The sequence below is a fragment of the Saccopteryx bilineata genome, chromosome 2 (genome assembly GCF_036850765.1).
Source record: "Saccopteryx bilineata isolate mSacBil1 chromosome 2, mSacBil1_pri_phased_curated, whole genome shotgun sequence".
In the NCBI taxonomy this organism is placed as follows: domain Eukaryota; kingdom Metazoa; phylum Chordata; class Mammalia; order Chiroptera; family Emballonuridae; genus Saccopteryx; species Saccopteryx bilineata.
In genome coordinates, this window is record NC_089491.1 from 306,882,837 (window position 1) to 306,906,229 (window position 23,393).

Below are 23,393 nucleotides of genomic sequence, written 5' to 3' on the forward strand. Positions count from 1 at the left end.
TGTGATATACAAGAGTGTCTTTAGAGACCTCTCCTCTAGTAACAGTCTCTGTGGTCACTGTCCTCCTTTCTCCTCCAGTCCTAATTTTGAATTTATGGCTGTGTCTGGCCTATGCTACTACTCTGCTAGGGAAATATGTCCAATAAACAGCAGCCTTCTCTACCCTTAAGGAATCTATAAGCCCATACATGTGACAGGATAAGCAGTTATTAATGTCTTCTTGCTAATGTAAATCTCCCGTATTGTAATATAAGTTCTTAACTTCCCATTTGTTTGGTTCAAAGAGACCTCAGGGCCCTTATATATGGGGACACATTTCTCTCTGAAAGCCTAGAGAGTGGCCAAAGGGAGGCAGGGGACATGGCTACCTAGACTGAACTATAACCACTAGAAGATTTAGCTTTCCCTGCCAGTCCTGGGTGGTGTGGAGAGAAAGAAATCAAAGCAGCGAGAATCTGGAATATCCTTGATCAACCACAACTGGAAGGCTCAACTCTACTCACCAGCTTTCCCGATCTGGACAGCCAAGCGCGTCAGTTTGCCCTGCAGCACTGACTTCTCCTTCTTGGGCATCTTGGCCACCTTTTTCTCCTTTTCCTCATTGTCGATCCCCTCCTGGCTGTTGAGTGGCTGGATTTCCAGGGCCACTCCATCCTGAGTCTTTGCTAGGGTGTACATACAAATAGGACAGGTGAGCAGGCCATGTAGTAGCACTCAGTAGCAGGCAGGTGGAAACCAAAAAATCCTTCTGTCTTCTTCCTGGATACACCTGGACTCCTGACATCACTCCTGGCCACCTTCATTCACCCCATGCCAAATAAGAGTGCTTGCCTTCAACCCTCTATTAGGCCTGTGAGATGATATTCTAACAATTGGAGATAAATGGGGTGCTTCTGGGGTATAGATGTCCTCAGATGGTACAGCTTTCTGGCACCATCTCAAAGCCCCAAGCCAGGTTTATTCTAGCAAGAGGATTAGTCATGCCACTAAGCACTATTACCAACAACCATTCTTCCTGGAATTTAGTGCTCACAACAGTGAACCTTTATTGCAGAAAGGGGCCAAAGGGGAATGCTGGCAGATGTTTCCAGAGTAAAAGGGTCCTAGTCTGCTCTGTTCTGAGGTTCATCTCCCTCTATGTATAGACTGCCAGGGAAGAAACACAGACCCCCACCCCCAACACAGGACTGTCTCCAGCTCCTTCTTACATCAGTTGAACAATAGGGGAAGTAAGTCCCTGACAAATGTAGGGAGGTACAGAGTGGACCCGGGGTTAGTCTTCTGGGGGAGAGGAAAGAAGCTGGCATGAGGGACCCCTGGAATAAGAGAAAGAAGAGATAAAGACAGACATATAAATCCACTTTGCTTTTAAAAGAAGAGTTAAAGAGATCTAAAATTAAAGAATTATTTCTGTGTAGCCCTGGTTCTTCGATGTGACAACTTTATTTTTAAAGACTACTATGATGTAGGTGACAGAGGAAACAAATTTCTAGGAGCTGGCTGAGGAGAGCAGTTATCTCTGGTTCCCATCCCCTCCAATTTCACCCCTGCAGAGCTTGGCCTCTTTGCTTAGGATGTCCTTCCTAAGATACTGTCTCTGCTGTCAGACTCACAAACAAGACAGAGACGGGATGTCAGCACAGCCACCAAAAAGGAAACACACATCAGATAAGGGGGAAGAAAACAGACTGGGAAGAACAAAGAGGTGGGGCGAGAGGCACAGAGAAAAGGCTCTCTCCAAGCACCCGAGACTAGCAGAGAAGGATTCCAGACCAAAAGAGAACACCGATGAGGAAGCTAGCAAGAGGAGGGTGCAGGGACTGCCCACCCCAACGCCCTCCACCATAAGGAACTTGAAGTCTTCCAACCCAGACACTGATGACCATCGGTATTTAAATCTGGCGTAGGGCAATGAGACCAAGAGTTCAGCACCCTGGGAAGAAGAGATCAATCCCGCACACTCTCCAAGAGAAACCTTGACATGAGGTTCCCTGAGCCAACAGCAGAGGGTGCTGTTGTCCCATCTTAGATTGAGACAGGGACCTTCCGACTACCCCAAATCTCTGCACCTTCCTCAGGATGAGGCACCTGGGTCACAGAAGCAGATAACAGATTTATGGTGAGGAAAAGGGAGAAGGCAGATGGCCTGGAAAGGTCTGGTTTGAGTGTAGTCAGGTAGAGATGGTAAATGAGTGGGTGGACAGGTTACCTTTGTTGCGATTTTCGGGGGCTCCTTGTTTTTTACCTGTTTGAACAAGAAAGAAAAAAGTGGGGTGGAGACCCAAAGTGACTATTAAGAGATCAGATATCAAATTTGTTGGTCCTGCTTAGAGCCCAAAAGGGCGACAGCAAAGGGGCTGAGCCGCAGGGAAGGGAATGAAGGAAGCTCACATCTCTGCTTCTATCCCGTCTCACTAGAGGTTCTCATGAAACCGTGGGCCACGGACCAGACCATCACGCAGGGAAGTGCACAACCACACCCAAGCTGCTTTCTCCTGCGGCACAGCTGCTGAGAGGCTGCTCCTGACCTGAGCCACATCCCTTGGAAAAATGGGGTGGGTTTAGGAAGCAAGAGGTTTGAATTGTTTCTGCCGATGGCAAAGGCGCTGCAGGGTCGTCTCCATGTCAGTTCACCAGCACGAGGCCAGCTCGTTCATCTGCAGGTAGCTGCAGAGACAAACAGTCTAGTTCCTGAGGCGTGTGCTATGTTCCCGTTTCATAAACTGCCCTCCACTAAACAGCCCCAGTCGGTCCTCCATCCAAACGGCAGAGTCCTTCTCTCCTTCCAGGGAAGAAGGAACGCTTAGGGAAAGTTGGAGACTAGGTTTCATTATCTTTTTCCTGTTTGCCTTCTGCTTTTCCTTCCTTCAGGAACAAGTGAATGGCAAAGACAGAACTAACTTCACAGTAGACATTACCTGTTTGTTCACTCTTCCAGCTGGTCTTTCTTCACTGACAGCCCATGGGTTCAGCAGGAATCCAGTTTCATCTCCTGGCCAGTTTCCCCTTGGCCTTTATGGTTCATTTCACCCCCACCCCCACTCCCATGCTACACAATGTTTGAGGGGAAAAAGGATGGGATCAGAGAACTACACAGGTCATTTGAGGGCACAATACCTTGCCAGCTCATGTGCTGCAGGCTTTATAACTCATCTCTTTACAACCCACCAATAGGAACAGGGATGTAGGCTCAAATGCAACCAGACTGGGAAGCCTAGACCCAGGACCTGGTTTTCATCAGAGCAGGTTGACATCTTTATCTAAGTGAGGGGTTTAGATATGTGTACTTTTCATTCAGTAGAGTCTTCTATTCACAACTGTTCCCTTACTTCCTAGTTTGTCCATGGGGACAGGAGGGAAGAGAGTCTCATTCCAATGTCCCTTACCTTTCTTCTTTTTCTCTTCTTCTCCCTCACTGGCCCCCAAGAGGGCAAAGATGATCCCAGTCTGGGAATTGACACCCACAGCAGTCACTACCATCCGGCCAGAACCTTCCATGACATGGGTTCCTGCATTTTGAGAAAGAGAAGATGTGTTTTTTACATCTAGCCATGCTTTATCAAAGAATTCCTCTCTCCCCTATGGATAATGACATACTCTTCAGAGAGAAGGAAAAGGTCAAGAGCTGGGACCAGTTAAAATAGAACAAGTAAACTGGGGGTAAGGAGATAAATGTGTCTAACAGCAAAGCCTTTCGAAGGCCCTGATAGCACTTGCTTCATGGAGCACTTCTTCCAGGTTACCCTATGTCCTTGTATTTAACCCACTACTGTGCCATTCCCTCAGTTGAACCCAGGAAGAGACAGAGCAGGGCCAGGAGAGCGGGGTCTGGATCAGGTCCCTGTCATCTGGCTGTGTGGGAGGAGGCAGAATGGAAACTGAGGTGGCCAAAAGCTATACCTGAGAGTAACATGGGGTCTCTTTCCGGGGACTTCTTGACAAGGTCCGATTCCCCAGTCAGAGAGCTCTCGTCAATCTTGAGATCATTCCCCTGGATCAGGACCCCATCTGTAGGCAGCAGGTCGCCTAATGGACAGAGGGGAAGGAACGAGGAAAGACGAGTGAAGGTAAGAGCCTGGCAGAGGGTGGGGACCACCCAACCCCATCTCAGAACCACCCCCCACCCCCAACCTAGAGGCAAAGACCCAGGGAGTAGCCAGAGAGCCTTTGAAAGACAACTTTAGTTCTGACAATCTGGGACAAGACTACTTTTTAGGTGTTATAACTTCAAACTACTTGATCCCCAAACACCTTCATATGGCCTGAATATTATATACCTTTAACCTGAAGACACCTAAGTCTGACAATATTTTAGGAGAGTTTGTTACTTCTTCCTTTGAATTTCCTTACACTACCACTTTAAATGCTGACCTAGAAGCTAACACAATTTGGGGTCACATCTGTTTGGGTTCTCAGCAGTTCCTAGCCAACAAGGACCTGGTCCTCAAATAGGGAGGGTAGCGCGGGTAAGAGAAACACGGAGCTCTCACCATATTTGATTTGGGCTATATCACCCACCACGATTTCAGCCACAGGAAGCTGGATGATGTGACCATTTCGAATGATGGAGAATTTCTGTTCCATTTCAATGCGGTTCTGCAGCCCTCGGAACTGCTTCTCTTTGCTCCAATCATTGAAGGCCGTCACTAGCACCACGATGATCACCGAGAACAGAATGGCTGCCCCCTCAATCCAGCCAGCTTCTGCTTCCCCTTCATCTTCTGCGCTACTTACAGATATACCACACTCTAGCCCAAGGAAAAGAGAGAAAGAAAGGATCAACGAGGGGCTTTTGTTGATATTAAAAATGGAGGTAATGCTTATACAATCCCCCAGAATAAAAAAGTCAGGGAAAGAGAATAATAAAAGATAAAACTCTTGGGTAAAAGAGCTACCCTCTGAGAATATTGGAGGATAAAAAGATTGGGCATAACTTCATCACCATATAACTATTTATGTTAACTCAAACAAGGCAGATGACTAAATAGCACAAAACACGTCAATGCAAATTACAGACAAGTCACATGTAAAGAATTTATAATTCCCAACATGGTCAGGCTCCTGCTGCTACGTCTCAAAATGCCAGTAATACTGGTGAGGGCACTCTGAGAAGCAGGGTTTTGTTGACTGGGTGAGGGTAGAGGATTTGTCACATCCTAAATAAGGATTTGACGAGAGAAGGGGAAAAAGACCCTGGAATCGGAACGGGCTGGAAGAATAGCTTATTAGCTACTTGTTGGTTTCCTTTGCGGAACCCACCCTGAATAATGAGGGAAGACTTTTAAGCTATTCTCTGTCAATTATCACCACTAAGTGCTTTTTGGTGGTTGCAGAAAGAACCAGATCAGAGTCCCGCTAGGCTGTTGAAAACACTCACGTTCATTTTCTTCACCAGGCGGCCGATAGAAGGACAGAACGAGGGAGATGATGGCTGCAATCTCCAGGATGATGAGTGTGACATCTTGAAGTGCTTCCCAAACTAATTCTAAGAAGGTCTTGGGCTTTTTGGGGGGAATTAAGTTCTGTCCGAACACTTGTTTACGTTTTTCCAGATCTGCTGGGTTCCCAGATAGACCTGAAAAGGAGATGGGAGTGGGAAGAACGAGTGAAAAAAAATGGGGAAGAGATGAGTGATAGAGAAAGGAAGTGAAAAGACCCTTTTAAAATAAAGACCCCTTGCTTCCTGATCTGCCCAGGTATGAGATCCAGTAAGGGCTATCAACCACCCCAATTTGCCCAGGACTCAGGGGGTGTGAAACTCTCAGTCAAAAATGGGCAAACTGAGACAAGTTGGTCACAGGGGCCACTCACTTCTCTCAGTCTCCAGGGTAAGCTAGTCTAGAGCTAAAACTTTATCTCCTCCTCAGAGTCTGTGCCAGGCTCCAGCTAAAAACGCAAACATCAAAATGTTTCCTGGGACTCCCCCTTTACTTCTCCTTCACATTAACATGGAAATGCTGGTGACCATTTAAAAACAGAGTTAGCTTGCATCCACTCACTCATGTTCCCAGAAAGAAAACAGAATTATTTCCAGTGCTTTCCTTACAGTTAGGCCCCTCTGTTGGGCCCCAGGGGCTTACACTGTAAGGGAAGTGGGGAAATCCTAGAATTTCAATTACTGCCAATTGACTTTTTTCAGTTTACACACAACAGCAAATTAGCCCCTTCTTGGCCCTTGAAGTTATTGGCTGCACTGTTTGATGGTTTCCCCAGAGGCAGGGTGGGGCAACCTCTGTTGTGAAAAAATGTCAGCAAGGAGGAGGCTTAGAATGGAGAACTGAGCTTCAAAGAGTGCAAAGAAAAGCAGATGACAGGATGCTGCCGGGAGAAATTGGGGACACTACTGCCACTGCTGTCAGAGGACCTCTTTAGACATTAGTCAACATGCAGGGTGTTCCACTGGAGGGTGTGGCGGTGGAGCGTGAGGGCAAATATCTACTCTCCATCGCCACTGAATAGAACCCGAATGTTATCTTAAATAGCAAGAAGAAAGATGTGGGTCAGATTTAAGGAAGACATTCAAATAAAAAAGAATTTGAAAATGGGAAAACGGGTACCCAAGGGAGTGCTGTCTACAGGGTCTGAGATAGCCTCCACTTCTCTAGCCTAAAAACAAAACCATCAGGAGAGGTACATGCGATGCTTATCTGTGTGGGAAGGTAGTTTGGAGACATGCCTGGACATACAGTGAGGAGTGAACTGGCATCTACACTTGGGGAGTCGGGACTGGAGAACACTCCACTTGCCAGTGTTTAGGAGAGGAAAACAGGGAGCTAGCTGGTGGGGGAACTTGTGCCCAATGTGCACACCGGCAGCCTCCTGCCTCCTAGTGCCCAACTGCCCCACCCTGGCCTCCAGCTGAGTGGCAGGGCTCAGCTCCACAGGGGAGCAGGGCTTGGCCAAAGCACCAGAAGCGAGTTGGGCTGCTTCCCAGAGGCTCCTGCCTCCACCACTCTGAGAAGTCAGGTTCCCAGCGGGAAAGGAGAGCGGGGTCCTGGGAAGGAATTCTTGATCCCCAGGCAGGCAGGGGCAGAGCTGCCAGGGGTCAGGTCCATGCTGGTCCTTTCTCTCTGGGGACCCTAGGTAGCAAGGCAGTGCCAAGTTGGAAACTACTGATCTGGAGGGCCAGGATTGCTTGAGGGAATAGGAGTTTGATAATTTGCCAAGTCGACTTGGGATGTTTCTCAATAAAGGGAGAAGAGGTGGTTGTTCCTTCGTTAAGAGTAAGTAAGTACATGACCATGAAGGCAAACCACGATGTCAGATATTAGAGGTCATCAAAAAGAACATCACGATAGCTTTCTGAAGGCCCGACCATCACCCACAACACCAACCACTACAACAAAAGTTTAGCTAAAAGCATCCTGTCTGAGGTAGCCCTGCCCTTCTCTGTTCTCATATTAATACCTTGTGATCATTCCTGACGTCTTTCTTTCTCTCTCTCTCTCACCCACTATATCCATTTAGTCAGGAAATCCTGTCAGCTTTACCTTCAAAGTGTATCCCAGGTGCAATCATTTCTCCATTTCCACTGTTACCACCCTGCTCTAAGCCACCATCATCTCTTGCTTGGATTATTACAACTGGTCTTGTAACTGGTCTCACTTCCCCTCTTGCTTTCCTGTTCTCCCTTCCACAGAGTAGCCAGAATGATATTCTTCAAACTCAACTCATGACACTTACTTACTCAGAATCCCCTGGTGGTTTTTACTTGGAGTGAAACTGCACACTGAAGACCTTAGGAAGGCCAATAAGGCCCCTTAAAAGACACTGGCTCCCCACTCCTTAATTCCTACAATTTGCCCCTTGGTCATTGAGATCCCAGCCAAGCTAGCCTTCCTACCAGCCACTGAATGCACCAGATGTGCTTCTATTTCGGGGCCCCTGCTCCCTTTGCTGATTCCTCTTCACTATGCAGGGTTCATTCTCTCACCTTCTTCAGGTCTTTGTACAAGTGTCACCTTTTTAGTGAAGCCTACCCTGACCATCGTGTTTAATATCACGACTTCTCTTCTCCAGCATCCCTAACCCCTTAGCCTGCTCAACTGTTCCCTCTATAGGTCCTCCCCCCTAATATATGATAGAATGTATTCTCTTATTGTTTGTCTATCCCCCTTTACAAGGGTAGAATTTTGTCCTTGATCCTTAGGTCTACAGCAGTGCCTGGCACATGGTACACATACAGATTTGTCGAATGAGCTGAATGAATGAGTAATGAATAAGTTTGGTAACATTTAAGTGATTACTCTGTGCCAGGCACTTCCTTAGGTACACTCATGTCTTCCCATGCAAACATTACAAACCCCATGCAGTAGCTAATACTAACCCATTTTACATTTAAGCAAACTAAGACCTGGAGAGGTTATGTGACTACTCAAGCCTAGTATTTGACAGAGGCCATGCTACTTCACAGGAAGCAACGGGATGCCAAGTTATACCTAGAGGGGCTGCGGTATAGAGGAGGCTGCACTCAGCTGGGGCTTCATTCCAGCGTGACTCACTCGTCTGGGTTTGCATGGAACTTTCTGAGTGTTAGCAATGGAGCTCCTGCCTCCTGAGAACACCCCCGAGAATGCCCCCTCAGTCCCAGGCAAACAGGGCGGGTGGGTCTCTGTAAAGCCAGTTCCCGTGGCCACCATCATAGCTGCCTGGCCCATGCAGGTTTGCATTAAATTCAGACAGACAGTAATGAAACAATGGAGCAAGAACTGGTGGGTCATTACCTTTAATCCTAGCTTGCACCCCGCGGGCAAGTAAAAACACACACTGGGATCCAAAACGCAACCATTCAGTGCTCACAAAGCTACTGACTTATCCGAGTTTCCTAGTATCAAAGTTTCTAGCTCACCAGCCCCATTCACCTCTGTTCCCCATCTCCTTCTCTCTACACAAACTTCTCACAAACTGGCTTCTACTTCAGCACTCTGCCATCTTGGCTGCTTCTCCTGGCCTCCTCCATGTGGCCTTTCTCTGCTCTCTTCTCTAATGTTAATCTCAGGAACCTAGAGAGAGCAAGCTCCTGGTCTGCCCCACTTTATAGTGTAGAAACCAAAACCTTTAATCCAATATACAAACAAGGAAGTCTCTGATACAAAGTCACTTATCTGAGGCATAATGGGATTCCTCATGAGAGTGCACCACCCTATATCAAAAAGGGTGAGAAAGGCTTAGTCCCAAAGCCAAGCCCCATGCTACAAGGATCCTGCCTGCTCACAGCCCGCCCCCAACACACATTAATATAATCACGCCCATCCCAAGCAAGAAGGGCAACCAATACCATCACCTGGGCGATGGGCTTCCACGTGGGCAGCGCCATCTTTAACAAAGTGAGCATAATATATTTTATCTGCCCAACAGTCACCAACTTTCTTCCTTGCAGGGCAGTCCCATGGGCTGTTTTCCTCTTCTCTTTAGCTCTGAAGTGGAAGCACTGGGGAGTGGGACCTGGATGGAAGCACGTGCCCACAGTGTGGAAGAAGTGGCCGGGTAGAGGGCCGAGCAGGGCCCTTGGGGAGCACCTCTGAGCAAATCAGCCCTGTTCCTATTTTAAACTGGAGTGAATTAGTTCTGTCCTCAAGGCTGGTGGCACCAGGTTTGTCAGAGTCCATCCTATACATTTTATATTCAATTCAAGGTTCATTCTGGCTTATATTGGATGTAAGCAAATGAAACAAGACAAAATATGGAAAACAGAAAAAGGTCAGGCCTTGCTCTTACCTGGATGCCCTCAAAGTCACACTTACTTCTTTTTTGCCATTTTCTTTCATCTAGCTGATCCACCTTAAGTCACTCTAAGCTCCTCAACAGCTACCTTAAGAAGCCATGTGGCTGTCCCAGTTCCCAGCATGCCCTGTGGCAGGGAGGGGCAGGTTGGGCTGTTAGCATAGTAGCCTTGGGAATCCTCTCTCAGACATGTGGCATGGAACAGAAAGGCATGTAGGACTGGGAGCTTGGCCAATCCCTGATTTTGGGCTTTCCATTCCAATTCTTCCTGCCCCGAGAGGCTCCCAGGGCCTTATCTCAGTAGCTGTAATTGCACATTCATACTTGTCCAGCCCAGGAAAGGGTTTCAGTCCCTGATCTCTGCAGTTCCTTCTCAAATACACAGTTTCCTGGACAGGGAAGAAAGCCTTAGCGGGGAAAGAATGCTGGAAACATAGAGAAAGGATTTCTCCTACAAATGCATCAAGAAAAGGAGAGGAAACCTTGTCCTCAAGAAGATGAGAGACCTCCACTCAAATAAGAGTGCTTCTGGCCCTGAGAACCAGACTGAACACATGAGCTGGGAGAGGTGACAAGAATGTCGGGCTGTGAAGTCATCGCCCCCACCCCACGCTGGGGAGTGACACTGCCCCTGCCCAGGCTGGTGGGAGTTGCAATAAGCAGCAGTGGAAAATCTGTGTCTGCTGTGAGCCTGGGCTGGGACCTGGGGCTAGGGAGGAGGAGCTGCAGGCCCGCCCTCAGTGGCCAGACTCCAGCAGGGAAGGGCCAGGGCCAGCCTCCCTCTGAGGCCCAGAACTGTCTGCAGAGGTACCCTTATCTGAACCAGCTCAGCCCCAGAGAGGGTGGGGTTAGGTTGGGCCTCACAAGGGACTTCCCAGCTGTCTGAGTATGACACCTTGCCAAAGAGATAGCCGAATCTTCTCACACACAGATAGTACAAAAGAAAGGTTTTTCTTGGTCTTGGTATACCTCTCTGGAATATGAGAAGAACAGACATTGGGTTACCTTTCAAGTCCTGCCTTAAAAACTCAAGATTCAGGGGTTATGGGGGGCTACAGGGAAGAGCAGCTTCAAATTCATATAGAAACCTAAAGGCTTTAGCCAGCTCCTGCTGCCATGCAGCTTCTCCAACGTGACATGCCATAGCTTGGGGATGTGCTGTCTGTCTGCTGGACTTCCAGACCCCAGAGATAAAGCAATCTTCTCTAGGTCATAGCAAAAGGACGGCAGACTTAGAGAAGAATGCCCTTTTCTTCATTCTCTTCTGAAACACCCTGCCGAAGTTGGTACTTCCTCTGTCTTGTTTTGAACACTCCAACTCTGTCCCAGAGAACAGCACGCTCCCAAGGGCCCTGCTCAGCCCTCTACCCGGCCCCTTCTCCCACACTGTGGGCACGTGCCTCCATCCAGGTCCCACTCCCAAGTGCTTACACTTCAGAGCTAAAGAGAAAGAGGGAAGGCCCCAATTCCAGGGTAGAGAGGCACACTGGCCTCAGTCAAGGGTCAAGGAGAGAATGAGATTTTTCTCCCCACCCCCAGCTGATGGTTCCATGCAGGGCAGCAACAAGAAGGTTCAAATCAAAACAAAGCTTGCAACAGTTTCGGCCGGCCGAGCTGCCAAGGGAATACAGCACAGAGGGTTGCAGGCCTGGTGGAAGGGGAGAGATCAGGGAGGGTGCTCAGATTCAGAAAAATTTAACTACTCTCCCCATCAAGATTTCTCTGTCCCCAGCCTGGCAGCATTATGCAAGCTAACCCAGAAGTCCAGCTCTGGGGCAAGGAAGGGCTGGATAGAAAAGAATTTACAGAGCCTGGGGTTGGGCTAGCAAGAGAAGGCCCACAAGCAGTCGTGCACCATGGCCTAATTCAGCCCTAGGCAGTAACTCAAACCAGAAGAGAACTCCCAGATGCAATGTAGAATTCCCTGTATGGGAGGAGGGACAAAGGGGAAGGTACTTTACTGTCCTGTTTTTCTCAATCATCTACCATATGGCTGTGGATGCTGCTTCCTCCAGGTTTTGTGGAAACCTTTCCCATCTCCCACTAAGTACTAAGTATTTCTTTTATGAAGCTACTAGACTTGCCTGAACTCACATTACAGTAAAGCTGCTTTGTATCTCTTTGAGTTGGTCTGCTCACCTCTACCCCTCCTCCTCCCTCCAAGATATGCTTTTATCTTGAGTCTCTCTTACATCTTAAACCAGGGCTAATGCAGCTTCCCATAATGTGACCCCCGCAGGTTGTTAATCTCTGCAGCCCTGCCCACATAAATTGTTTTTAGGGTAATTTATTTGGCATCTTTAGTAGAACTGGGGCAAGGAAGGGTTCCAGGGGATGGCTGTGGGCAGAGGGCACGAGGAAAGAGAGGTAGCTCTGCCATGCTTTTATCTTGAAATAGACGAGCTCCTAAAAATGGAAATTCTACAACAGAGATAGGGAGGAAAAGCTCAAAGAAGCCAGTGGCCCATCTTCTCATATCCGTTTTATCCCATATTCACTCGTCTAGTTCCCTATATTCCCTCTTAACACGTACATTCCCCAAGGCAGTGGTCTCTAAGTAGGGGGCATGCATCCATCTGTTGATGCATGGAAAAATACTAGGACTTTTTATTACTTCATACATTTTTAGTTCTTGCATGTCTTGTTATGTAAATGATATCAGTGTTAGAAGTACTAATAGTAATAAAATAGTGTTGTAAGTGAACATTTATGAGGGCTATGTGTTCAGTTTTCCCCCAGATTGGCAATTCTACTAGAAATTTCAGGTGCGCTCCCTCTCAGGAGCAAGTTGTGCCTTTCCTGTCTGTCTTCTTCCCCCAGGCCCATTACTTTTGCTTTTCTCTCTTCTAAGCTCCAAGGGCCCCTTCTTTTGCTTTTGTCACTTGTATCCTGAGCCTACCCAGCCCAGCTGACTCATTTCTACTACCTCTGTGACTTTCTAAATAAACTTTCTCTTATAATTTGAAAAAGAAAGAAAGAGAAAAAAAGAAAAAAAGAAGAAAGAAAGAAAGAAAGAAAGAAAGAAAGAAAGAAAGAAAGACAGAAAGAAAGAAAGGAAGAAAGAAAGAGATAGATAGATCAGTTGGTCAGAGCATTGTCCGGCTATGCCAAGGGTGCGGGTTTGATCCCATCAGGGCACACACAAGAACCAACCAATGAATGCATAAGTAAGTGGAACAACAAATTGATGTTTCTTTCTCTCCCTCTCTGCCTAAGATAAATTTAAAAACTTGTTAAAAAATGAAAGAAAAAATTTCAATCTGCCACACTGAGAAAAAGCCCAGCCCTAGTGTGTCCCAACTTATGGAAAAATGAATAGTTTTTGGTAGAATATAAAACTGACCTCAAAAAACATGGTAAAAGGACACACAGTTTAAAAACCCTAAGATCTTAAGATGGAGATGTTAACCTAAATCCTACAGAATAATCCTAAATAAACCAGAATTGTAATTTGGGCTGACTGTCTTGAAACAGATTCTTTCCCCTCCTGCCATTTATTCTTCAAAGAATCTCAGTTCCCTAAACCCGAAAGATGTTCAGTAATTATGCAAGGCAAAAATGCTCACACCTCATGCCAGGAACATTCAGTAAGTGGTAGCATTTATGTGGGGTTCAGAATGAGCCTTCCCAGTGTGCCTCAGTGGTATACAGATTGTTTTGAGCTAAGGGCAATTTTAGCTTTGGGCCCAAGAGAAACTTCTGCCTCTCCCTTTAGCTACCTAGATTACAGGGGTCAGGAACCTATGGCTCGCGAGCCAGATGTGGCTCTTTTAATGGCTGCATATGACTCGCAGACAAAACTTTAATAAAAAAATAATAATAACGTTAAAAATATAAAACATTCTCATGTATTACAATCCATTCATTTCCTACCGCTCATGTTCATGGTTGCAGATGGCTGGAGCCAATCACAGCTGTCCTCCAGGACAATAGCAAATTTTTATTAGATAATGCTCTCACGGAATTACATTTTAAAATATGTGGCGTTCATGGCTCTCTCAGCCAAAAAGGTTCCCGACCCCTGGCCTAGAACTTGAATTAGGGGCTTTTCTTATAAATAAGAAATTATTGGAGATAACCTTTTGACCTACCCATATGGCAGAACAAAGTGTTTGTTTAGTTTTTTTTATTAAGTGAGTGGCAGGGAGGCAGAAAGACAGACTCCCACATGTGCCTGACCAGGATCCACACTGCAAACCCCCTACAGGAAAATGTTCTGCCCATTTGGGGCCACTGCTTCATTGCTTGGCAACTAAGCTATTTCAGTGCCTGAAGTGAGGCCATGGAGCCGTCCTCAGTACCCGGGGCCAACCTGCTTGAATCATTCCAAACATGGCTGTGGAAGGGGAAGAGAGAGAAAGAGAGAGAGAGAGAGAGAGAGAGAGAGAGAAGGGGGAGGGGTGGAAAAGCAGATAGTCACTTCTCCTCTGTGACCTTACCAGGAATCGAACCCAGGACTTCTACACACTGGACTGATGCGCTACTGCTAAGCCAACCGGCCAGGGCCAAAACAAACTTTCATTTACTAAACATTTGTCCTTATCGTTCTGTAGTGACCCTTTGAAACCCCCAGGGCACCTTACCTCATCCTTAACTCAGGCTATCTTATATACCTGAATCCCCTTTACTATCACTAACCCTCTCCTGCATGTGGGTCTCTAATTCTCTCATGTATGTGAGGTTCCCATACATGGTATGTATGCAGAGTTTCATACATATGTATATATTAAATTTGAATTTTCTCTTGCTAATCTGTCTCATGTCTATTTGATTATTAGAGCAGCCAGAAGAACCTTGAGGGCAGGGGAGAGTTTGTTCTTCCCCCATAATCACCACAGAACACAGCCATGCCAGAGCTTCTCTAAGCAAGCAGATGATACAGGAGTCCTGTCTCCAATTCCCAACCTTCTACACCCCCCCCCACAATCTCTTTAGCTTAGGTCCCCATTCTTGGGTCCTCCCATAACACCCATCATAGCACTATGACAACATTTCTGAAGTTGCCTTAATTTCTGCATATTGTCTTGTAACTCTATGAAAGGAGAAACTGTGTCTGTTGTGTTCACAATTGTGTTCCCAGTACCTGCTACATATTAAATATTTGTTGAATGTTGAATTGTTGAATGTGGTTGTAAAGAATTGGAAGCTTTTGTATCCCACTGTCACAACCCCAACTCTGCTGAGGAGGGAACATGAAATAGAACTCCCACCAACATTCTTCTAGATTAAATTCAACAGGAATAGTCTTTAGCTTTTATGAACAGAGCCCACAGAAAATGATTAATTCTTTAGTTAAGGTTCCCCTTCTATGACCTTTCTGATGTGGGTATAGACCTCCTCCCTATTGTTGGCTCCTCCTCATAAAACATTTTTCTTTCTCCTAAAAAACTGTAGTACAGCTGAGGACCAACTTGGAAAAGTTCTATAAGGAAAGAAAAATTGATATACCCTATAATCTAATCACAGAGACTTCCCAGCCTTGCTTTCTCCCACCTTCATGTAATCTTTCTATGTTCCCCCTTAATTCCAAAAGTATAAAAGAAACTGCAAAACTGTAATTCTCTAAAGCATCCAGGTCTGGCTTCCTGGCATGTCATTAGTTTGGCTCAAATAAACTCTTATAAAAATTCTCTACAGGTTCGAACATTCTTATGTCAACAAATATAAAACAAACTTCAATTATCCATGCTTTGAGATTCTCTGCTGCTGCTCTAGCATCAGGCAGCAGAGCATTAACGGACTGTGAGTCAGAAAACATGAAATATTCCATTGTGTTCTACCCTTTGGTAAGAACTTAGGTGAATAATTTAAGTCTTTGGCTTGTTGAAACAGAGATAGAAAGATAGATAGATGAGATAGATAGATAGATAGATAGATAGAATATATAAATTAAAATTAAGTACCATTTACCTCTAGAATGGTATAAATCTACAATAATAAAACCAAGTTAGGAAAGAGGAGAAGTAACGAAATATTATGAACAAGTATATGCCAACAAATTGGGCAGTCAGAAAGAAATGAGTAAATTCTTATAAACATACAATTTTTCAAAACTGAATCAAGAAGAAACACAAAATCTGACATACCAATTACAAACAACTAAATCAAAGCAGTAATCAAAAAACTCCCAACAAACAAAAGTACTGGACCAGATGGCTTCACAGGTAAATTTTACCAAACATTAAAAGAAGCAGATGCTGCTCTAAATCAAAGAAGAAATAAAAAAACTCCCAGCAAAAGTTCTGGACCAGATGGCTTCACAGGTAAATTTTATCAAACACTCAAAAAAGAACTAATACCTATTTTTCTTAAACTATTCCAAAAAAATTCAAGTGGAGGGAAGACTACCAAGCTCATTTTATGAGGCCAGCATTGTCCTAATCTCAAAACCAGATAAAGACACTACAACAACAACAAAAAAAGTATAGGCCAATATCCTTGATGAACATATGCAAAAACACCTCAACAAAATATTAGCAAACCAAATTCAGCAATACATTAAAAAGATAATACACCATGATCAAATAGGATTTATTCCTGGGATTTAAGGTTGGTATAATATGTGAAAATCAGTCAACATGATACACCACATAAACAAAATGAAAAATAAAAATCATATATCATATCAACAGATGCAGAAAAAGCATTTGAAAAAATCCACACCCATTTATGATAAAAACTCTCAGCAAAGTGAGAAAAGAGGGAACATACCACAACATAATAAAGGCCACAAATGACAAACCCACAGTCAACATCATACTCAATGGGGAAAAACTAAGTGTTTCTCTTAAGATTAGAAATAGTTAGACAACGGATGTCAGTTACACCACTCTTATTCAATGTAGTACTGAAAGTCCTAGCCACAGCATTAAGACAAGGAGAAGAAACAAAAGGCATCCATATTGAAAATGAAGAAGTAAAACTGTCATTATTTTCAGATGAAACAATACTGTATATATAGAAGCTTAAAGATTCCACCCCTAAAAAAATACTAGAACTGATAAATGAATTCAGTAAAGTAGCAGGATACAAAATAAATATTGAGGTATCAATTTCATTTTTATACACCAATAATAAACTATTAGAAAGGGAACCTAAAAAAAAATCCACTTATAATTGCCTCAAAAAGTAAACCTCATGAATAAATTTAACCAAGTAGATAAATACTAGAAAAATTATAAAACACTGAAGAAGATACAAATAAATGGATGCATATATTGTGATTATGGTTAGGAAGACTTAACATGATTAAAATGTTCAAACTACCAAAGCATTCTATAGATTCAACATAATTCCTATCAGAATACCAATGGTGTTTTCACAGAACTAGAACAAATAATCCAAATATTTATATGGAACCACAAAAGATTCCAAATAGCCATTATCAATCTTGAGAAAAAAGAACAAAGTTGGATGTATCATACTACCTGATATCAAACTATACTATACTACAAGGCTGTAGCACTAAAGACATCATGGTATTATCATCAAAACAGACATATAGATCAATGGTACAGAATAGAAAGTCCAGAAATAAACACACACCTGTACGGTCAATTAATATTTGAAAAAGGAGGCAAGAACATACAATAGGGTAAAGACAGTATTCAATGAATGGTGTTGAGAAAACTGGGAAGATACATGCAAAAAAAAAAAAAAAAAAAAAAAAAAAAAAAAAAAAAAAAAAAAAGAAAGGAACCAGATCATCTTCTTACACCAAATATAAGAATAAATTCAAAATGGGTCAGATTTAAATATAATATTAAAACCCAAAAATAATAAAATCTCTGACATTTCTCTTAGTAATATTTTTTCTGATATATTTCCTTGGGCAAGGGAAACAAAGGAAATAAACAAATGGAACTACATCAAAGTAAAATGTTTTTGCACAGCAAAGGAAACAATCAACAAAATGAAAAGACAATCTACTGAATGGAAGAAGATATTCCCCAATGGTACATCCAATAAAGGGTTAATATCCAAAATTTGTGAAGAACTCATACAACTCAACACCAAAAAAACCCAATCAATCCAATTAAAAAATGGGCAGAGGATCTGAATAGACAATTCTCCAAAGAGGACATACAGATAACCAATAGATAAAAAGATGTTCAACATCACTAATTTTAAGGGAAATGTAAATTAAAACCACGATGAGCTATCACCTCACACCTATCAGAACGGCTATCATCAATAAATCAACAAACAAGAAGTGTTAGCGAGGACGTAAAGAAAAGGGAACTCTTGTGCACTTTTGGTGGGAATATACATTTGTGCAACCATTATGGAAAACAATATAAAGTTTCCTCAAAAAATTAAAAATGGACTACCTTATGAGTGAGTCCACTTCTGTGTCGATATCCAAAGAAACCCAAAACACTAATTTGAAAGAATATATGCACCCTTATGTTTATTTGTGGGGCAGCTGTGTTAGGCTTGTTTGCTGGTGTACCAGCCACAAGCACTTTACTTGATTAGTGCATAAACACTTGGCAGAGGCAAGTGTGCATAGCTTATATGAGGCTATGGGTGCTTGCGCTTGGGGGAATTGTGGATGGCGGGTTGCCTGCCCGCCACTGTTAGGGACCATTTTTGCTGTTTGCCGGAGAAGAGGTTTTCTCCTGCCTGTGTGCTCATCTGCTATTGTGAGACTATTAAAAGGTAACGCCCCAATGCTTCCCCGCTCCACAGTTTGTCTACCGTCTGCCTGAATCCAATGTGGACCTGCCTGGTCTTGGACACTGGCATTACACTGTTACAGCATTATTTATGTCAGCCAAGACATGGAAGCAACCCAAGTGCCCATCAATAAATGAGTGGATAAAAAAGCTGTGGCAGTCTGACCTGTGGTGCTGCAGTAGGTGGAGTGTCAACCTAGACATCTGAGGTCACTGGTTTGAAACCCTGGGCTTGCCTGGTCAAGGCACGTACGACAAGGAATCAATGAACAACTAAAGTGAAGCAACTATGAATTGATAATTCTTGCCCCCCCAACCTTCTCTGCTCTCTCTATAAAATTAATAAGTAAAATATTTTTTTAGAAAACTGCAGTACATATGTACAATGGAATATTGCTCAGCCAGAAAAAAAAAGAAATATTACTATTTGTGATGACATGGATGGACATAGAGGTACTGTGCTAATTGACATAAGTCAGTAAAAGAAAAACAAATACGATATGATGTCACTTACATGTGGAATCCAAAGAACAAAATAAATGAACAAACAAAATTGAAACAGATTCATAGATACAGAGAACAGACTGACGGTTGCCAGAGTGCAAGAAGGGTTGTGGGATTGGGGGAAAGAGTAGAAAGAATTAAAAAGTACTAAACAGTAGTTATGAAATAGTCACGGGATGTAAAATACAGCATAGGGAATATAGTCAATAATAGTTAATAACTAAGTATGGTACCAGATGGGTACTGGAAATATTGGGGGGAATACTTTATAAAGTATTTAATTATCTAACCATATGCTGAACATATGAAACTAATATAAAATAATATTGAATGTAAAGTGTAATTGAAAGACAAAATTTTAAAAACATGTTAGTGTCAGAAATGTTATAAATTTTCAAATCACATAACGCTTCTTAGTTGCTATAGCTTAAAAAAAAAATCTGTTAATCTATACTACGGATGCAGTCAACCAACAAAAAAATAAAGGGTCATACTATAGGAATCAATCTTCCCCATCTTACTTCATCTTGGTTTCCAATCAACAGAATTCAAAGAGCAGGTAAATTTCTTCTTTCTTATTATTAATCTACAGCGGTCTCCTACAGGTGATAAAACTACGCTAAGTTATCAGGCATCTCAGTGTGGTCTTCTGTGAACAGGCTGACTTTTTATAGCATCAGTTCATTGGGACACCTGCTATTGATGCTCTTTTCTCAACCTGCCAAAATAAACAGCTCAGCATCAACCTTGTCAGGTGAGAGACTCCTGTGTCATAGCTCTTTGGTGTCTTCTTTTCCTATCCATTTATTCCACTCAAACACGGGGAGATCATTGTTGGTATTGGTGGGGGGCGGGGAGCTAAAAATTACTCATGGAAAAGTTGTTTTCTGACACCCTAACTCCCCAGCTCAAGGACCAGCATCATGATAAGTCTTACACTGAAACAAATCAGGATACATATTTGTTATCTAGGAAACAGGAGAATGTCAGTGGGCAACTGTGCCAATGGTAGAGGTACTGGGATCTAGGCATGGCCAGGGTCTGTGGCTAGCCAAAGGGGAGGCTTTCAACTATCAGTCTGAAACCAGACTGGGAAGGAATCTAGGAGCATTAACTCAGTCTGTAACATTTGGTATCTAAAGTTGAGATGAGAGGAGATAGAATATATGTTCTTTGGGAATGGGAAGCTCTCTGGGAATCAGAAAGTAAACAGTAGCAGCTATGAGAACGAATTTAGAAATTTGGGAGGAAATTCTGGATCTTTCTATGAGGAGCTTCCCAGGTTCCAGCTTATTTGGACTCTTGAGTTTCACTTTTTGAGAGAAACAACTGACCAAAGGGATTAAGAACAAGATAGAAAGGGAAAAAGATGGCCTAACCTGTGGTGGCACAGTGGATAAAGCGTCTACCTGGACCTCTAAGGTCACTGGTTCAAAATCCTGGGCTTGCCTGCCTGGTCAAGGCACATATGGGATTTGATGCTTTCTGCTCCTCCCTCCCTCCCTTCTCTCTCTCTTTCTCTCTTTCCCCTCTCTAAAACGAATAAAAAAAAAAAAGAGAGAGGGAAAGGGAAAAAGAAAGATCCTTTCTAAATTTTGATGAATGTATTATCTCAGTAAAAACCTAATAGTAATAGCTCCCCTTTAAGTTCAATACTACTACAAAAATGGCAGAATAAAGAAATTTAGCTGACAAGAAGTAGGCAGTGCCTGATCAGGCACTGGCGCAGTGGATAGAGCATCAACCTGGTATGCTGAGGACTCACATTTGAAACCCCAAGGTCGGTTGCTGGCTTGAGTGCTGGCTCACCAGCTTGAGTGCAGGCTCACCAGCTTGAGTACAGGATTGCCAACTTGAGCATAGGATCATCGACATGACCCCATGGTTGCTATCTTGAGCCTCTTGAGCCCAAAGATTGCTGGCTTGCAGCTCAAGGTCACTAGCTTGAGCCAGGGGACACTGGCTCAGCAGAAACCCCCTGGTCAAGGCACGTATGAGAAGCAATCAATGAACAACTAAAGTGCTGCAACAAGTTTATGCTTCTTATCCCTCTCCCTTACTGTTTATCTGTCCCTGTCCCTGCCTGTCCCTCTCTCTCACTCTCTCTAAAAAAAAAAAAAAAGAAGTAGGCAGTACAGAAGGTCAGTCATGGGTACCAGCCAGAAAGGAAATATGGAGTTACATGAAAGCAACTAAGCTCTGCCATCTCAACCAGATCTCCTTTTGAAATCAAGAGGTGAATGGAGGAAGTGGACAGTGGTTTCAGTTACACGTGCCTTTAGAGATATAGTAACACGTCCCACTGAGTAGACACTGATATTCTGGCAAATATCCTCAGACAAATGGGCTTCGTTTTAATCTGGGACAGCTAATTTATTGAACCTCTATTATAATCTTGAGCACTGTACATCCATCATAGTATTCAATCCTAATAACTCTATGGGCTAAGTATTAACATCATTTATAGAAGAAACAGAGAGGTCGAGTAAATTGTTCAATATTACTCAGTGAGTAAATGGTAGAGCTAACATTTGAATCAAAGCCTATAACCCAAAACAGTCAATTTAAAAAATTCCTAAGAGGAGAAAATAAATTCTCAATATTAAAAAAAAATTAAAAAGCCTGTAAGACAAGAAACTGAATTCTAGAAGTAAAGAGAACAGGTAGAGTAGCTCTCTCCAATTGCAAAGAAAGCAAGGCATGAGCAATGAACAGATGTCTAGATAAAAATCTCTCCCCATCCTTTTTTTTAAATCCTAAAGAGTCCTTAGAGTTGGCAAGAAATATGACGTGACCTCTGCAGAAGGCTCAGAAATGGAATACTTCAAGAGGCTGAAAGTATCTAAAGGACAAGATCTTTGCTTCATCTCACGCTACTCAACCATGACATACCTGACCAGTAGGACCAAGCAGGAACCAATAACATAGATGCTGAAAACAGGCAAAAGTGAGAAAGCAAGGTTCATTTTGTTGATGCAAAATTTCATATTACCATTACTGATGATGCAAAATTTCATATTACCATTACTCACTGGACAACTAACTAGGCTGAGCCAGGCAGGCATAAAGCTAGATTTTTCAGTCTCTTTTAAGTATAGATTAAGAAGAACTATATTAAAAGTTCATGAGGCAGGGTGGAAGAAGTCATCAATAATTCTATGGCAGGAAACAGGAGTAATCCAAATATTTGGTGGGTACAATTATATACAATTATACCTTATGACTTACAACATTATTTTACCACCTTATTTTAAACTGTATACATTAAAGAAGGTAGAAGGATTTATTCACTTTTTTGTGTGTGTGCCTATCCTCCTCAATTACACTGTAAGATCAGTGGGGGGAAGAATTGTATCTTAAACTTATTGCAATAAAAGACTGATACAGAATAAGGGACTTAATTATTCACTAATAAAAGCATCTCTAACATAAATGTTTTCAAAATAGAGATAAATACCCTCCTGTCTGTATACTGATATATAAAGAGGAGGAAAGAATGATTTTCAGAGAATATCCCAGTCCCTAAACATCATGTTTGGGTGGGGAGTGGGGGGTGGCGGAGAAAGCCTCTTTATGGCCTCACCTCATATACTATATTTTCCTCACTAAACACATATATACCAGTCAGGGCTCCAGGTACCTCTTCTAGAAGCTGGAAAAACAATGTTTTTTTGTCTTTGTTTTTTTTTTTTTTTAACAGTAACCACCTTTCTCCAATTCCCCACTCCTGATATGGCCTTTACCTTCCACAGGGTTGGTTTTCAGTCTACCACAGAGATTTATTATGCCTCCATAGTGAGCATTGATCTGGTTCATTGCTTCAGTTGAACGCAGCTCCATGAGCTTCCTTAGTTCCATTACTGAGCAGCCAAAGTCCCCTTCACCGTGCTCTACCATCGAGTTGGCCGGCAAGGCACGTTCTGTTGGGTTTGTCATTTTGCCTGCTGTTACCAAGCCCCTCAGTCAGAGAAAGTGTGAAATTTCCCTTCACCCGATCAGGGTCTCTTGCTTCTTTGCCTACTTCTTACTTCTGTGGGATCCCACAGAAGCTGACAGTTAGAAAACCGATTGACTATATCTTGTACAATAAGCTTCAGATCCTCTAGACCAGATCCTTCTTCCTTAGGAAGCTTGGCAACAAGAAGAGGAAGAGGGTGAGGGAACTGACTGGAAACTGGACCACGTGTAACGATGATTGGTGTCCCCAGGTAGTGATGGAAGTTCTTGTCCAGAGTAGGTAGGTTCCTAGCTTAGACCAACTTGCCCAGATGGAAGTGTAAACAGGATGTGCATGTTACCATGGATGCAACCTTAGCAACAACCAGCAACTGTGGTGGTAGAGAAGCAGCAGGAGGAGGAGGACTCCCTGGATACCAATGACAACTGGATCTCTGGAATAAAAGTTCAGATAGACAAAAAAGAAACAATTAGAGCAGCCATGGTGATCTAGCACCTGCAAAGGCAAGAGATCATTATTCTAGTACAAGG

At 43.4% G+C, this 23,393-nt stretch overlaps 1 protein-coding gene across 6 annotated transcripts in view; it reads right to left on the reverse strand.

Annotated features, from left to right (window-relative positions):
• ATP2B4 (ATPase plasma membrane Ca2+ transporting 4) overlaps window positions 1-23,393 on the reverse strand; it is a 102,550-nt gene that overhangs the window by 31,516 nt on the left and 47,641 nt on the right. For 4 of the 6 annotated variants that reach the window (XM_066261648.1, XM_066261643.1, XM_066261644.1 and 1 more), the window contains exons 2-8: window positions 22,649-23,296; window positions 5,378-5,575; window positions 4,491-4,748; window positions 3,901-4,026; window positions 3,387-3,509; window positions 2,210-2,245; window positions 504-665 (exon numbers count right to left, since the gene is read on the reverse strand). In XM_066261648.1, the coding sequence (XP_066117745.1) occupies window positions 504-665; window positions 2,210-2,245; window positions 3,387-3,509; window positions 3,901-4,026; window positions 4,491-4,748; window positions 5,378-5,575; window positions 22,649-22,841 (1,096 nt within the window). In that variant the 5' untranslated portion in view covers window positions 22,842-23,296. The remainder of the gene's footprint in view (window positions 1-503; window positions 666-2,209; window positions 2,246-3,386; window positions 3,510-3,900; window positions 4,027-4,490; window positions 4,749-5,377; window positions 5,576-22,648; window positions 23,297-23,393) is intronic. The other 2 variants (XM_066261645.1, XM_066261647.1) reach the window with 1 other exon arrangement.